Source organism: Primulina tabacum, chromosome 1 (genome assembly GCF_025594145.1).
Source record: "Primulina tabacum isolate GXHZ01 chromosome 1, ASM2559414v2, whole genome shotgun sequence".
In the NCBI taxonomy this organism is placed as follows: domain Eukaryota; kingdom Viridiplantae; phylum Streptophyta; class Magnoliopsida; order Lamiales; family Gesneriaceae; genus Primulina; species Primulina tabacum.
This window is the reverse complement of record NC_134550.1, coordinates 7,812,251-7,827,741: the sequence shown is the minus strand read 5'-3', so window position 1 is coordinate 7,827,741 and position 15,491 is coordinate 7,812,251. Positions and strand designations below refer to the sequence as shown.

General features: G+C 31.5%; 2 protein-coding genes across 2 annotated transcripts; one reads left to right on the top strand and one right to left on the bottom strand.

Moving 5' to 3' along the window:
- The first annotated feature begins 8,305 nt into the window (after positions 1 to 8,305).
- Positions 8,306 to 10,295, top strand: LOC142517555 (protein LURP-one-related 14-like). Its single transcript, XM_075619925.1, has 3 exons — positions 8,306 to 9,239; positions 9,761 to 9,976; positions 10,069 to 10,295. Exons 1-3 carry the CDS (start codon positions 8,997 to 8,999, stop codon positions 10,186 to 10,188), a joined length of 579 nt encoding a protein of 192 aa, XP_075476040.1. The 5' UTR covers positions 8,306 to 8,996; the 3' UTR covers positions 10,189 to 10,295.
- Positions 10,296 to 11,601: 1,306 nt separating this feature from the next.
- LOC142539055 (amino acid transporter AVT6C-like) lies at positions 11,602 to 13,736 on the bottom strand. Its single transcript, XM_075644349.1, has 5 exons — positions 13,352 to 13,736; positions 13,111 to 13,263; positions 12,799 to 13,002; positions 12,216 to 12,681; positions 11,602 to 12,052 (listed from the first exon to the last, which is right to left on the bottom strand). Exons 1-5 carry the CDS (start codon positions 13,734 to 13,736, stop codon positions 11,929 to 11,931), a joined length of 1,332 nt encoding a protein of 443 aa, XP_075500464.1. The 3' UTR covers positions 11,602 to 11,928.
- Between the last annotated feature and the right edge of the window lie 1,755 nt (positions 13,737 to 15,491).

The window sequence follows — 15,491 nt, the reverse complement described above, 5'->3', positions numbered from 1 at the left end:
CATTTATATCTCCCAGTATTATTTCTCGCAGACAGCTCTAAAATTGGAGCCATACCAACTTAAACACAATTGCGCGATGGATTTTTGAAGCAATCAATTCATATCCGTTCTCGTTTAATCAAAATAATTAACCCAAGTCCGTTATACATAGGAGTCTGTTCTAGCTTAATTATAAATCATTTAGAATATCGTTTTCTAACTCATATGTGATAGGGACATCACACAATTCGTATGATGAAGTGCTAATATATGTGTGTGTGTGTGTGTGTGTTTTTATATATATATATACATAGACACGCACAAGGTTGCCGACCCATCTGCTGCATCATCAAGAGAACTGGCAAATTTTGGATTCAAATGGCTATTATTACAGAACATACAACAAGTGACAATAAACTTTCATAAATCCTGAAATATGTCGAGTGAGATTAATCACGAGATGTTATAAGTACGTATATACATACAAAAATACAAACTTAATTTAATCAGAGTCTAAGAGTTTCCTGCACATATATAATTAAGTTGCCATTCTTCCATTCTTGCTTGTTGACAAATATTCACGTACGTACCAACCTGTTCACATGTGTGCACTTCATCATTACAACCAAACAATGCATTTCATACATATACTCTGATTTATATTTGTCTCTTGCATTCTATAAAATACAAGAAATGGGATTGATTTTTTTAGGGTTTTCCAAGATAATTTATAATTATTCGACCGAGTTCGATCTAGATTTTATTAAAAATTTATTATCATAAAAAGCCAAATATTTGAAATATAAACGAACGATAATGTTATTTTATGTTTTAACAACTTTCATCATAAAAGAATCCTCCAGGATGTTAGAACAATTTTAATAATTATTTAGTTTGTCGATAACGAATAATGTTTATCGCTGCGAAAATTACGGGGATCAACATATAAAGCAACTCTTTGGAAACAACACCTTGTTTTGTGATGGGTTTTCATGAAAGGGTGCAATGTTTGATGAAGATCATCCGCGTCTGTTCTAAATTGAATTTTCATTTCTATATATATGACATCATTAGATCAAGAAGTTCAGTTTCGTTTGTTTTGGATCCTCATTTGATTTAGTCACCTACAAATACAGAATATTTTCATTGTATCCTGAGAGAAATTTTTCATATCCATGTGAATAAAGTGATGGAGAAAACATTTTTTGAAAGAAAGCGTTAGCAAACTTGTATTGGAGTTCATTCACAAATTATTTATATTCGAAATATTTTCTCAACACGGAATTATGTCGAAAAATCAATCTTCTTGAAGTTTTATGCCTTTGCTAGCTTTTGGTTAATTTCCATATCGTTGATAGTGTATGCACATGAAATTTTTGAAGATGATATATATATATATATACATACACACACACACACACAAAAACACACACACACACACATATAAAGTGAGGCTTCGCGAACAAAATGGTTAAATGATGAGAAACATCCAATTCTCTTTAGATTTCTTATATATTAATGAGTGTTTGTTTACACTTTAACAAAAGTTATAACCGATGGTAACTGTACAACTAAAACCTTTTAAACCGCATAGCAACTCAAGCGTCATGATTCGACCGTTCTCTCGACATACAATTATTGTTCTCCAACCATCTATCTCTCAATAATTGCAATCAATGAGAATCGAACATGTGACATTGACTCTGATACTGCTGCTACACCAAAAGTTATAGTTGGTGGTAACAACAAAACTCAAATATTTAAAACTGTATATCAGCTCTAGTGTCAGGGTTTGATCGCTATCCGGACAAAGACATATATTGCACCCCAACGTAATTGAAGATTCAACGGGATTCAAGAGAAGAATTACCATGAAATACAGGTAACCCAAAGTATTGATATTCTTCTGAATTGTCTGAATTTTTCTAGTTCTTAAATAAAATAAGCCACTCGTTTGTATGGGCTGGATGTGAATATTATTTGTGTTTTATAGTGGTAATAGGCGCCTAAGAAGGATTTAAAAAAGGCGTGGACAATAACTTAAATAATAAATTTTAGTAGAGAAAATATAGTATCTTTATTTTTATTTTTATTTTTATTTTACCAAAAATTAAAAGTATTAAAGTAAAGGGTAAAGTATATATATTATTTTAAAAATGTCTTACCTATGCGGCTATATATATTCCCATGGTTGCTACTTACTTCCCGTGGACTAAAATCTCGTTTCGATATACCGCACCGGACAAACCTTGTGCAACTGGTTCGTCCGACAGAGTGTTGGTAGAGAGAATCAAACTTATAATCATTGATCAAGCATTCACCTACAACCTAATAAATCTCAATTTTTGTCTCTCTATTTTAAAAAACGATCTATTTATGATTATATATTTTTTTTTGAAATATCAAAAATAAGGGTTAGATTAGTTCTCCTTTTTCATTTCTAAATTATTTTTACTCTTTCTTAAGTGATTTACTTGAATCTATTTTATATGTGTTTAAACTTTATTTTCTCAACTAGTTAGGAAGAAAATTGGTCACGTGACTTGCTCTCTCTAAGAAAGTACATTCACATGCAAATGTTACAAATAAAAACAAAATAATTTAAAACATAAAGTTGAAACAAAAAAATTATTTTTATATTTAAATTGCATACACCGAACAGATAATAATATATTTACTTTTTCGAAGTGAACATTTGAAAATGATAGATAATATAGATTTTAAAGCCAACGACAAATTTCACCTGGGCCTACGCCTCCACATCAATTCACATATTTCATCCGATGTCCCATTCGAAACCTGGAGATAACAAGGGAAACTGCAAATTGTCTAATAATTCGACATGATTTGTTTTTGGTTTTTGGTCATATACTTAGTTTTAATTCAATAAATTTGAAAACATTAGGTTTAGTTGAAAATTAATGGTTTTTTATGTGTTATTTTATTTTTACTAGAGATGTAAACGGATCTGCCTGATTGAGTTCGGGTCAATTTTAGTGCACCTGATTTTATTAACGGATCGAATTGACATGAAAAAATAGCCAACTATGTTAAAAGTTGGTCAGGGTCAGGGTCAGGGTCAAGGTCAGGGTCAGGGTCAGGGTCAGGGTCAGGGTCAGGGTCGACCTCTCGTTAGGGGTGTCAATTCGGGTGGGTCGGGTTGAGCAATAATACTAATCAAAAATTGCTCAATCCGAACTCGAGCCAATCCGAATACTTTCAACCTGAACCTGAATACGAATCAACCCGATTTTGAATTTTTTAAAAGAAAATTAAATAAAATTCAAAAAAAATTAATTTAAACACATAATAACAAAATCTCCTTCATATGTATGATTTAAATTTGAAAGTCTAATTGTAGAAAAATAAAGTATATTTACTAAATCAAATAAACAAATATTTAAAAATAAAAAATGTTCAAAATAAATATTAAATTATGAAAATTTATGATATAAATATACAATAAATATTTTTTCAGACATACAATATATGAAAATGTAGGCAATATTATTAATTATATTTTTAAAAAAAATTAAAATTTTCGGGTCAATTCGAACCCAACCCAACCCGATCATTTTTTCGGGTCAAGTACCGGGTCCAACCCGATCTGACCCGAACCCGAAAACTCAAAACTCAAACCTGATTTTTTTCGAGTTGAACCGTGTCGGATTGGTGGGTCGTATCTGATTTTTACACCTCTTCCTCTTGTTTTTACCACATCCCTTAATCTCATGTCATAATTTTCAAATTTGAAAAATAGTGTCATGGCACTATTTATTCTATTGAGACTCACATAATACATATAAAATCGCGTTTATTAGGAATGCGTTAGTGTATATATCCCTTTTAAGGAAATCATATTTTTACAATTATAGGACTAGTCATGTGGTATAATCCGTGAACTTGTATCAGCTCATATTTTTGTCATCACAATTTTAGATTTCATGTTACATACATACATATACATATATAATGTTACATACATACATATACATATATACAGAGAGATAGAGAGAGTTGCGTTAGTGAGCAACCACGGGCGACATCTTATGGAATGCCCCTTTAAACATCTTTCTATGTCTTGAAAAATGTATTGTATAATTAACTATTAAATTCTTTCCAAATGTTCGCGCGAACAACTCGCGATTGTGTGCACAATATATCAAAATTATATATATATATATATATATATATATATATATATATATATATATATATATTGCCTTAATCTTGACATAGATAGCCACTCAAAACTGTTTTCAGAAGACGAGGTAGAAGATTTGGAATTCGTAAAGTCTTCTTGAAATTACTTAGGTGTGTGGATCTTCGGACAATCTCGTAGACTAATTTATTAAGGAAAATAACTGATCCCGACCATCTTATCATCACTCGAAATCATGCTAAGAGAACAAGGAAGCTCCTTTCTCACGTATGGATTAATCTCATGTAATACATACGACTTTATCCCCATTAGAATATGCATTTGGCTATCATGCTCCAAGTCTGACAACATAAATTTTTTTAGGGAAAGTTGCATTTTTTTTTCAATTTTGATCGTCTATGTCGAAAAATTTTAGTTTTAATTATCTAGTTTTGTGTTCGTGACATTTTGCCATTTTTTCAATGCGATGATGTTGTGACGCCAATGCAAAACTAATGTGACATCGATATGATATGAAATATACGTGTATAAATTAAATAATTCCAATGAAAATGACTAAAATTGTAAAAAAAAAAAAAACCTCGTAAAATACATGATTAAGATTGAAATTTCATTGTACAGAAGACCAAAATCACAAAGAAGTAAACATATATGACCGAATATACAATTTTCCCAGAGCATTAATTATTACAAGTCATGAGTCGATATTGAAAATGATGTTAGAAATTCTAGTCAAATAATGATATAATTTATTTGGTTGGGACGAAAATGAACTTCCGTTCTTGAGGAGATATTATCACGTTATGATCATCATTATTCTTGTCAATATAATTATTCTTCCAAAATATATTAAATAATCACTATATATCTTGAATTGACATGATTATAAATCACAAATTCTACTAATCATGTACGGTTTAGAGCACTCACTTTAATAATTATTAAGAAAAACCACAATAATACAGGGATATTTCTCCCAAATATTTATCATTTCATTTGTTCAGGTCATAAATCAAATACGCATTTATCAAATATATCGTGTTTCACAATCAAATATCCAACACGGTCACTAATTAATAAATTTAAATAAAATTATTTTTATTTTTAAGTTTATCTTTAATTTCATTTATAATTTTTTAATTGTTATTTTCATTTAATATTTAATTTATGTATATATTTTGATAATTATCCAGTACAATTAATTTAATATAAAAAATTTATTTAACAAGAAATGGTATTATATAACAATAAGAAGGTTTGACATATTGTAAATTTAAGGAGAAATGTCCCCTTGCTGTTGGTGTCTAACACAGTATTTTATAAATCACGTTAGCCAAGTAAACTATATTAAGTAAATCTTGTATGAGAGACTCGCCTGAGTAAGTGCATGTTTACAGAAGAAATCAAAATCATGACAACTTATCAAGAGCTCATCTAGCTACTTCATAAACTTGAACACCCATTAGCTTACAACATATTACCAAAATCATTAATATGTATGAGTGACAAACTTGTGAACTTTAATTTTTTTAAAAAAAAGTTAAAATTTTAGTTATGTATATTTATTTTTTTACGATTTCAGTAATTTATATTGTTGAAATTCAATCCGAGTACTGATATCACGAAAACAATACATATAATAAATCTGAGATGATGTAATTTTAAGAACCAACAATGCATACCTAAAGTATTTTTTGTTCCTGCTTTGTTCATATTGAATGAGAGAATATTTTGGCATTACTCATTGATATATTGATTGGAATTTCTGGAAATAGCTTCACATTCGTTACCATTTGTAAGGTATATAAAGTTCAAACAAGTTAAAATTTGTATCATGCAATGATTTTATGTTTGGTTCTATCACGGGATCGATCTATTCTATTTTTTGGTACTTATCAATCGATTTATTTCACAGGATTTTCCAATTCGGTTGAGGGAAATTAACAATTTTAATACCAAAGTTGGCATATTTTAGATTTTATTCGTATAATTTGTCAAATATTAGTCTTTTTTCTTCAAAAGTCACTAAACTCATCAAATATCACTTATTTGACTTCGATGTGCTCCTACAAATATGTGAAGAGAATAAAATCATTGTTACACACATTAAAATAAATATAAACAAAAATAAAAAGAAAGAATAAAGCAAAATGACATTCACATTTCAAAATGAAGAAAAAAAACTCGTCGTTTCTCTTTATTTTTTATTAGGTAGATTTAATTTTTGTAATATAGATTTGATTCTCATCATATGAGCCACGAAAGGGAACATGGATGTGTAATAAGTAACATTCAATGAATTTAGTAGCTTTTGCGAGAAAAGAGTAAAATAAAAAAAATACAAATTATTAAATGAAAACTAAAATTTGATAAATTATATATCTAAAATACAAAATATATAAATTTATATGACTGAAATTATAAATTTCCGTTCAATTAAGTAATATCTATCTAAATTAATAAAATATTATTTTTCTCAAACATTTTTAATTTATAACGATTTTAATATATGTTGGATTATTCTTTGAGAAAGAGATATTTTCTAATATATAAGTAATGTTATGCCATGCGTCAGAATGCGTTCGATAAGTTTTTTTTTTTAATAAATTTTTAAACTTAGTTATTTTGAAAATTTAAAGAATAACATAAAAATAGTAATATTTTGTAAATTAGAAAAATTTGAATATAAAATAACAATCAGAATATTGGTGAATGTTAAAGTGAATTAAAAGATAATAAATTTTTCGTTCTACTAACTTGTCTAATTTGAGTTTTGATCAATTAAATATTTAAATTTTTTGTTTTGTGTAATAAATTTGATTTTTTTTGCTGTTAATTCTATTTTACAGGAGTTCCGATGTGATATCGGAACATATCGACGTATCACCAACAATTACCGACATGACATCGAAAATTATTGACTTTGTCCAGCGTCACATCAGCAATTGGACAAAAATAGTCAGAAAGTAAAAGTTAGTGGTAAAAAACCAAATTTTAACGAGTTAGTAGACTAAAACTCGAAATACGATAATTTTGTTACAAAAAATTATTTTCCATATAAAATAACATGGGAAATTTTTTTATTTTTTTTTTGTGATTTCTAGAAATAAAAATAATTTCCCAAAAAATATTGGATAAGTATCCGTGAGAGTAGTACAGATTACACGGGTGTTTCCTAGCTTGTCCAGATTTCGAGTTCACATGTATGTATATACAACAAAAACGAATGAACCGCATACAAAGGAAGACAGGCATGATTCCAATTTTTCCAGCCAATATGTCAAGGCAAGCTCCAACACACATATCAGGTTCTTCTCTGAGGGGATTCCTTTTCAATAAAATTCACTTGGTACACAAATTTTGGCACTTGCATCAACTTGAGAATTCAATCAATCAAATTTTTTACCGTAAACCGAAATACTGTTACGAGACAATATATGATTATGTTAGCTGAATAATCAAAAGTTGTCGTTTAGACAGTCATACGGTTTGAAAATATTTAAGTTACATGGTTACAATAGGTTGGAGTTTGTAGTAAACTGACGAAAACTTGATCTTATAAATTAATATATTCATCAACTATCAACTCCCTAAATAATTAAATCTTTAAAATAGTGTTGGTAAATGTTTAGAAAGATGATTATGTATATTTTTTTTTTTTACAAAGTTTCGTAAATTTGTAAAAGAAAAATCATAATCATTTTTTAAAAAATATTTACAACTAATACCTAAGTAGGTAGGAAAACATTTTTTGTGTGTATGTTCCGGATATAACATGTAAAATACGTTCTACCTTTTATAATTTTATTATATAAATTTAATATATCAAAATAACTATGCTAAAGGATCGTATATTTGTTTTGATCGATTAAATTTGAAATAAGATGATAAATTATAATTTTGTCATTTTCCATAATTAATGAATATAAATAAAATAAAAGACTTAAATATTGGATTATTAAACAATCCAGCCCCTAATCAATCCATCCAAACGTATGGACCGTGTGATATGGCCATATGGGCAACCCACTAGAATTCCAAAGCAAAAGAATCGGTCTTTTAAGTAAAAATTTAAGAACAAACACTTTATTATAAACAAAATATAAACAAAACATATTTTGCTGAATAAAATACCTTTCCACTGGGTATAGCCGAGGTATACAAACCTGGATAAATATTACCTCGAACTGATGTTCAGTATAAACGTGACTGTACGATGATCTCCTATATCGACGAGTTCATATCCATCATTGGTGTACAAAAATACTCAACCCAAATTACTATATGAATTCAATATTGTAACTACTTACAAAGAAACAGATAAAAATTCTATAGCATATGGAGCAAGGTTTTAAGGCCACTGCTGAGTTACTTACTCGGCAAACACAAGTATCAAACAATAATGTTAAAACTAAAAATATGCATAATTAAAATTTGTAAATTATCATAGTTAAAAATGAAAAACATGGAAGTCATAGATAAAAATATACTTTGTTTGAATCTAACCTTCGAACTAGGTCTGCAATCTTGAAGTCATACCAAGTCAAACTAAAGAAAAAGTAATGAAAAATACATTGTGAAAAAAATATGTTAAAAGTTGTCCTAAAATCTTAATTTTTTTTCACAAATTGACAAACACCATATTCCAATTTATATTGGTTTAAGTCGCCATTCTCATAGTACTTAATTTATAATCTATTTTCTCTACTGTACATTGGCCGGCCATAATACATGGGACAAAATACATTGGAACAATGCAGCTTACTAAATTTTGAAGTTCTCCATTCATTTTTGTTTTCACGAGATCGAAAACAGGGTTATTTAAGATTTATATACGAGTATTCGACGATCTTAAATGTTCGTCCCGGAGGTCAGGCATCCGACCGCCTCTACTAGTATTGTAGGGGAGGATTTTTGCATCCCATACCTTGTAGATTTGACTGTGAAGAAAAAGATTGGATTTTCTAGCAAACATGTTAATGTGTTGGACGATAATGGAAGCACGCTTGTGCAAGTTGAAGGTGGATTTTGGCAATTCAAGAAGAAGAGAACGATGTATGATTCAGTGGGTGCACCTATTATCACAATGCGCCAAAAGGTACGTACCTTTCTACACCGGCGAATCGAGTTGGAGCGAAAATTTTCGAACTTTTTTATATAGTTTTTGCTAAATATCATGTTTCATCCCTCTCCCCCGCTATTGAATCTAGTGAGTAACCCCATTTGTCCCATCTCACCTCATAGTCAAAATTTCAAGCCTGCGGTGCACGGTGGAGTGTATGTTATACAATTTAAGACACTGAATTATGCAATATATGAAATTTCCACGTTGACTCTTAGGGTAGTTATTGAACGTCTCATGTAACATGTACGAGTTTAAGAAATTTTATCTAGGATATATGTAATAAGTGAATAGTACGAGATTTATTTCACACTGATGTGTTTCACTTGATGTAATATAGCCTCAACCCTATTAACTATAACTGCAAGTCGGATAATTGACTAATAAAGATAATATTTTTAGTCGAAAAACCCTTCTGGACATGATCAAAATCTTGCCTCTTGGGGGCAAGAACTGAAAGCTGCAGTAACAAATATGCAATTCTTGATCTGTTTTAGAAGGTTTCATGGCGCCAAGAATGGATAGTTCATCGTGGAGATGGAGACAATCTTCTGTATACAGTAGTGCAGCAGACAAGTCCTATCCAGCTCAAAACACAACTTAAAGTGTTCTTGGCTTCAAATCTCACCGCACAAATTTGCGACTTTCGTGTAGTAGGAAGCTATATGTCTCAATCTTTTAAAGTTTATAAAGGTGACACCGTGATCGCCGAGGTATGGGAAAAAAACTAAATTTTTAGATATAATTTTTTGCAGACATAGTGTTCGGGTTAAAATGTTTTTTTGTTTTTCTTGCTATGGTTTAGGTAAAGCAAAGGTTTAAGTTGGGAAGCTTGGGCAAAGAGATCTTTGAAGCCAGAATCTATCCCGGCATTGACTATGTTTTCATTGTGTCATTACTTGTAATTCTTAATGAAATAGATTAATCGTAGGCAACAATTTTACGTTTCATCGTATATGTGAAAATGGTGACTTACATTTTCCATAATCTCATAGATGGGATCAAGAAAAGTTCCTCTTTGATGCTATAAGGCGACACTCATGTTATTGTCAGTATTAGATGTTTGGTACAATAATTGTTTATATTAAGTAAATCAATCAAAATGTAATGTTTAAACTGATATACGGTTTAAAAAATTTGAAATGTATTGTAATCACCAACTATAACTTTCAGTAAAACGAATCTCGCTGGATACTACGTTATATTTTGATCCCAATCATAAAAAAATGATAATTAGTGAAAAACACAAATAATACACAAGATTTATAAAATTTGATTTACCCTCGGATGTTTGAGCTTCGTTCATTATTTTGATTTTTCCCTATTTTTGACGGTTGGTGTTATAACTTTGAGTACGTGTAGAGTCTAATTATTACACTGACATATATAGATTTGGATCCTCTGTTGTGGCTGAAAACACAGTACTACAATGTATGGTGCACTTTTTACACGAGATGATCAGTTGATCATCTGATGGATCTCAGATAATTTGAAAAATTGTCATACGTAACGAGATGATCAGCTGATCATTTCGTGTAAAAAGAGCACAATCATGCTAGTTGACACGTTGAAAAATCGACCCCGGGACCACCATAATTCCTATCAAGACAATCATGAAGAAGGCTGGAATAACTCCTAAGACCTTGGATCCCTGCGCCAATTATGCTAGTCGACACGTTGAAAAACCGACCCCGGGACCTCTCGTCTATGTGGTCCGGCCTCGCTTTTGGATAGGAGAGGGGTGACAGCTCCGGTGGCGACGGTAGCCGGAGCCATGGTGGAGGGAATTTTCGGTTTCTTGATTACACACAGTGTGTGACATAAACATGTGTGGCCCATGCAAGTTGTCGACTTGGTCATGTTGGCAAGTGAGAGATATGGTATTTCTGGAGTTCTATTGTTGATATCGAAAGGTTCATTTTTTTTTAAAATGACAGGTGTGGATGAAATTATTATTTAAATTTCAACAAGCAAAATATATATTTTAAAATACAATCATATAGCCAACTTTGAATGAACAAATCCAAAACCACAAGGAATAACGACTTCTAAGCCATTATTGTTATGTAGGTAGACAGACGCCATTGCGCCTGACTCTTTAGAATTCAATATTTAAAGGCGGCATTGATTATTGTTGACCTTTATTAATCACGTGTCATTATTATCTTAATTGTCCAAAGCTTTTTTTTATGCATATACATAATTCAACAATTATTAATTTTTCGATAACTAATTTGAATCCCACAAGCAAGAGATTTTGAATATTCTTTGCCACGTATAATGCTTTTACAATAAAGCAATTTAAGTGCCAATGAATATCTACATGGGAATTTCAAGGTTTGCATGGCAATCAATCAAATAAAATAAAATCCTACACGCCAGATATATTGTTTTTCTTTTCCAAAATGTAATGATCAAACACAAATTATTTAGAATAATGATGGTATTCAATAGTTCCATTTTTACAAACTCCCAGAGTGTATGATACCGAAAAGTTGCAAGAGTCTCAGCTAAGGTCCATGGTTGCTAACTGAGAAGCAGGCTTTCGAATCATTGGTAGGGGACATGAGCAGTGTTTTCTAGGAGTCGACCATGAACTGGTCGAGGAGAGGCAGTAACGGTCGGTTCGCGAAGTTATTTCCATGATGATGAATGTCTCCGCTCTTCATTTTTTGACAAAATAACTGCACAGGTTTGAGTAGATGGCAATCACACTCGTCCCCACAGCCAGAAAGATCACTAGCACAGCCAACACCTTATCTCGTGTAGTTGAGATTCGAAGAATGTTTCTGCAGAAAAAAGTCCAAAAGAACAGATCACAAATATTAATTTATCAAGAAAGGTCAGTCGATATGATCTGGACAAACTTGAATTTTCTCAAAAAGCTATTTGAGAGTTGAGACAGCGGTTAAGACGAATATGATATCATAAACTTGGCTAACATATATGTACCTAAGAATGATTGAGCTTGGGAATATGAACATGAGGAACATTACAGTCGTTGTCCCCATGAACTGAAAGAAGTACCATATGTTTGGAATGGCTATTGCTGCCATGTATATGAAAGCAACTAGAGAACACGTAATAGATAAAAACCGAATGTTTTCTTCGGCTAACGCGCTTCTTTTAGGGAAGAATAATTCGTCAACATTGACCCTTAGAGAGTAGTTCATCACGGGAAACACCAGCATGAGGTGAATTGCATAGCTCAATCTGATGGTGTCATTGAGAACTGTACCGATAAATGAATCTGGAGTTTTTTCGAAGTTGACTAGCATATCAGCCATTATCGAGTCCCCAAAAAGCAAGTAGCCAAAGAAACCGACAGCGAAATAGATTGCAGTACATATTACAAGTGCGATTCGGACTGCAAAATTCATATCAGATGGTCTGCCAAGTTCAGCTCTAACAGGATGAACTGCATGCACAAGCAGTTCTAGATTATGAGCGATGCTTTATCCATGAATGCAACACAACTTTCAGGATTCATTTTGCCTGGTCGAATGTATCTACATTAATATAACAATATTCTTACCATTTACATGACATCCGAAGGCCGTCACAATGACTGGAATAGTGGTGAAGAGGTCAAACACAGATACACCATTCGAAAAGTCAGGAAACAGTCGTGGACTTTGTGTTTTCCCAACAACCATGGCATGTATTGCCATCACTGAACATAAGGCGACGAAAAATGCAGCTAGTAGCACAGATAAAGCCGAGATATGCCTTAAAGAATCTGCAGGTAACAAAAACTGTCTCATTCTATTATTACATATATAGCTATTTAATTATACTAAACAAAACTGTTTCCTATTAATATTATGAATAAATCACCATCAGTAACCTATGCGACGGATAAGAAGCAAAGGAAGCAAGACGAAGAGAACAACAACAATGAGTGAGCATGCACGCGAATTCCACCAATGGATGCCAAACCATTCTTGCAGAACGCCCAAGTGTACTGTTCCTTCAGATTTATTCCCTGAGAGGACATCTCCTGTAAAATCATTCAAACTAATCGGTCTTAATACAGACAACAAATTCATGATGTTAAATAGTGGCACATCGGAATAAAAACAACTCACCAATTATAATCAGATAAATTATCAAAGCTCCAAGATTGGTGATCATGACACAAATTTGGAGTGCCACCGATCCGCACTTCCCAAAAGACTCAGCCATCATCTCCCCATACGTATTCGACTCACCTGAACTCGTATACTTCAACATAAACTCCACCGTAACTTCCACAAAATAGGCAATAATCAAGACAACAACAAAGCTAGGAAACACGCCCAACACTTTAAACGAAGCCGGAATCGACATGATCCCGGATCCCACCATGCCTGTAGCAATGTTAAATATTGCCCCATAAATGGATGCACCCTCAGAAGATCTTATAACATCATTCGGCAGGGGTTGCTGGACCAATGGGGTTTCAACTCCACATTCTTCCTTTTCTATAATCATCCTCAGCTATATACTCACTCAATCTAAAGTGCCACAAACCACAACTGGTGGTGGCAATCTTCGGGTATGTGTTGTTTTCTGGATGGTGCTCACAAACACCTGCCAAAAATACACCACAATATCCTGAAATTTACATGGTCACATTTGGTTGTGTTTTCTTATCATCAAAGTTTCTGTTTGATTAAAAAAAATTGACTTGCGTAAGAATTTGAAGCTTGGAGTTGCTTAAATATCAAAGGAGTTGCTTAAATATCATCCACATCAACAGGAAAAAAAACTAAAATATATTTGAAAATTCTTAATCTCAAAAACTCAATCCAAATGCGGTTAGTTCCCGATCAGAGATTTCCAAATACTTCTTCTCTAACAAGCTTCACAGCTAGTTGATGACATCACTATTATTACTTCTTGATTCAATGAAGCTTACTAGTAAAGAAAATAGGTGCTAAAACATAACACCAACACAAACAGGCAATCTCAGCAAGATGGTAGCAGCTACTGGAAAATATTTTATAGTTTTCGATTTATAAAACAAGTTTTGCAATAAAGTTATCACAAAGTTTTCAATCATTCTGCCTTTGCTAACATACGAAAGCTCACATTGGATTTTCTACATCAAGATTTATGTGAGAAGTTTCTTTGTTTTTCTGTTTTTTTTTAATTAATATGAAATTGAGAATAAGAATAAACCCACATGAAATTTCACCTGAAATACGATTAATGCCTCCAAGAAAGTCTCTTGCGCCTATTTGCTCTCTCAAATTACAGCACGGTACCCACAATTTTTCTTCAGCCGAAGTATTAATATTGAAATCACTTAGGCCCGAAAGATTTTACCGTACCTTTTAGGCGTGTCGACGATGTTTATCAGCTAAAAGGGATGCCAAATTGTTGCTCCCGAATTATTTTTCCACCGAGTCAAACTGCACAAAATCTATGGCATCTTCCATTTTTTCTTGTTCGATAATTGGACTAATCCTACCAATTTTTGTGTGTGTGGGTTGTTTGATGGCGTCATTTCTCCTTAAAGTCCGTAAACGGCTGGCGGTGTGGGGACAGAGAAAAGTGGGGAAATGGGTAATTGAAAGTCATTTAGTTTTTAAGTAGAAAAAAAAAGGGGCAAATTTCAAAAAAATACCTCTGTATATTTTTTGTCTAAGATTCAGTACCTATATGATTTTTTTTACAAATCAATACCTGACAACTCTACAAACTTAATTTTAGCTCCCTACAAATATAAATTTACATTTTTGCCCTTTTATTATTTAAATAAATATATAATTTTATCCACCAAATTAATTGTGTGTTTTCCATCTACCAAAATATTAGTACCTATTATGGGGTTTCAGATACTTGATTTTGTTATTTGAATACTCCAAATGTGTAAAAAAATACTATATTTTCGAAAAATAACAAGAAATTTAGTCATTGTTGGTTTTTCATTAAAATGCATTATGATGACTTATTCATGTCATTTTATTTTTAAAAAAATATAGTTGTTCACTCATCATGAAATAAGATTAAGTACTTATTTTGACATATAAAGTATATATTTTGAAATTCCAGATACTTGATTTGACTCTTTAAATACTCCGAATGTGTAAAAAAATACGAAGATCACCATAAATTTAGTTATTGTTTGTCTTTTCATGAAAGGTGTATTTGGATGATATATTCATCTAATTTAATATTTTTTTGTAAAAAAAATTAAATTCCAAACTAAGCATGTAAATTTTAAAATATTTAGTTTTACTT

Bases quoted from the DNA above. Each gene is read 5' to 3' on its own strand.
- LOC142539055 (XM_075644349.1), bottom strand. From the start codon at position 13,736: ATGATTATAGAAAAGGAAGAATGTGGAGTTGAAACCCCATTGGTCCAG. The intron at 13,264-13,351 runs GTGAGTTGTTTT...ATGATTTTACAG, and splicing joins AATTTATCTGATTATAATTG to GAGATGTCCTCTCAGGGAAT. The intron at 13,003-13,110 runs GTTACTGATGGT...TGTTACCTGCAG, and splicing joins GCTTCTTATCCGTCGCATAG to ATTCTTTAAGGCATATCTCG.
- LOC142517555 (XM_075619925.1), top strand. From the start codon at position 8,997: ATGTTCGTCCCGGAGGTCAGGCATCCGACCGCCTCTACTAGTATTGTA. The intron at 9,240-9,760 runs GTACGTACCTTT...GATCTGTTTTAG, and splicing joins TTATCACAATGCGCCAAAAG to AAGGTTTCATGGCGCCAAGA. The intron at 9,977-10,068 runs GTATGGGAAAAA...GCTATGGTTTAG, and splicing joins GTGACACCGTGATCGCCGAG to GTAAAGCAAAGGTTTAAGTT.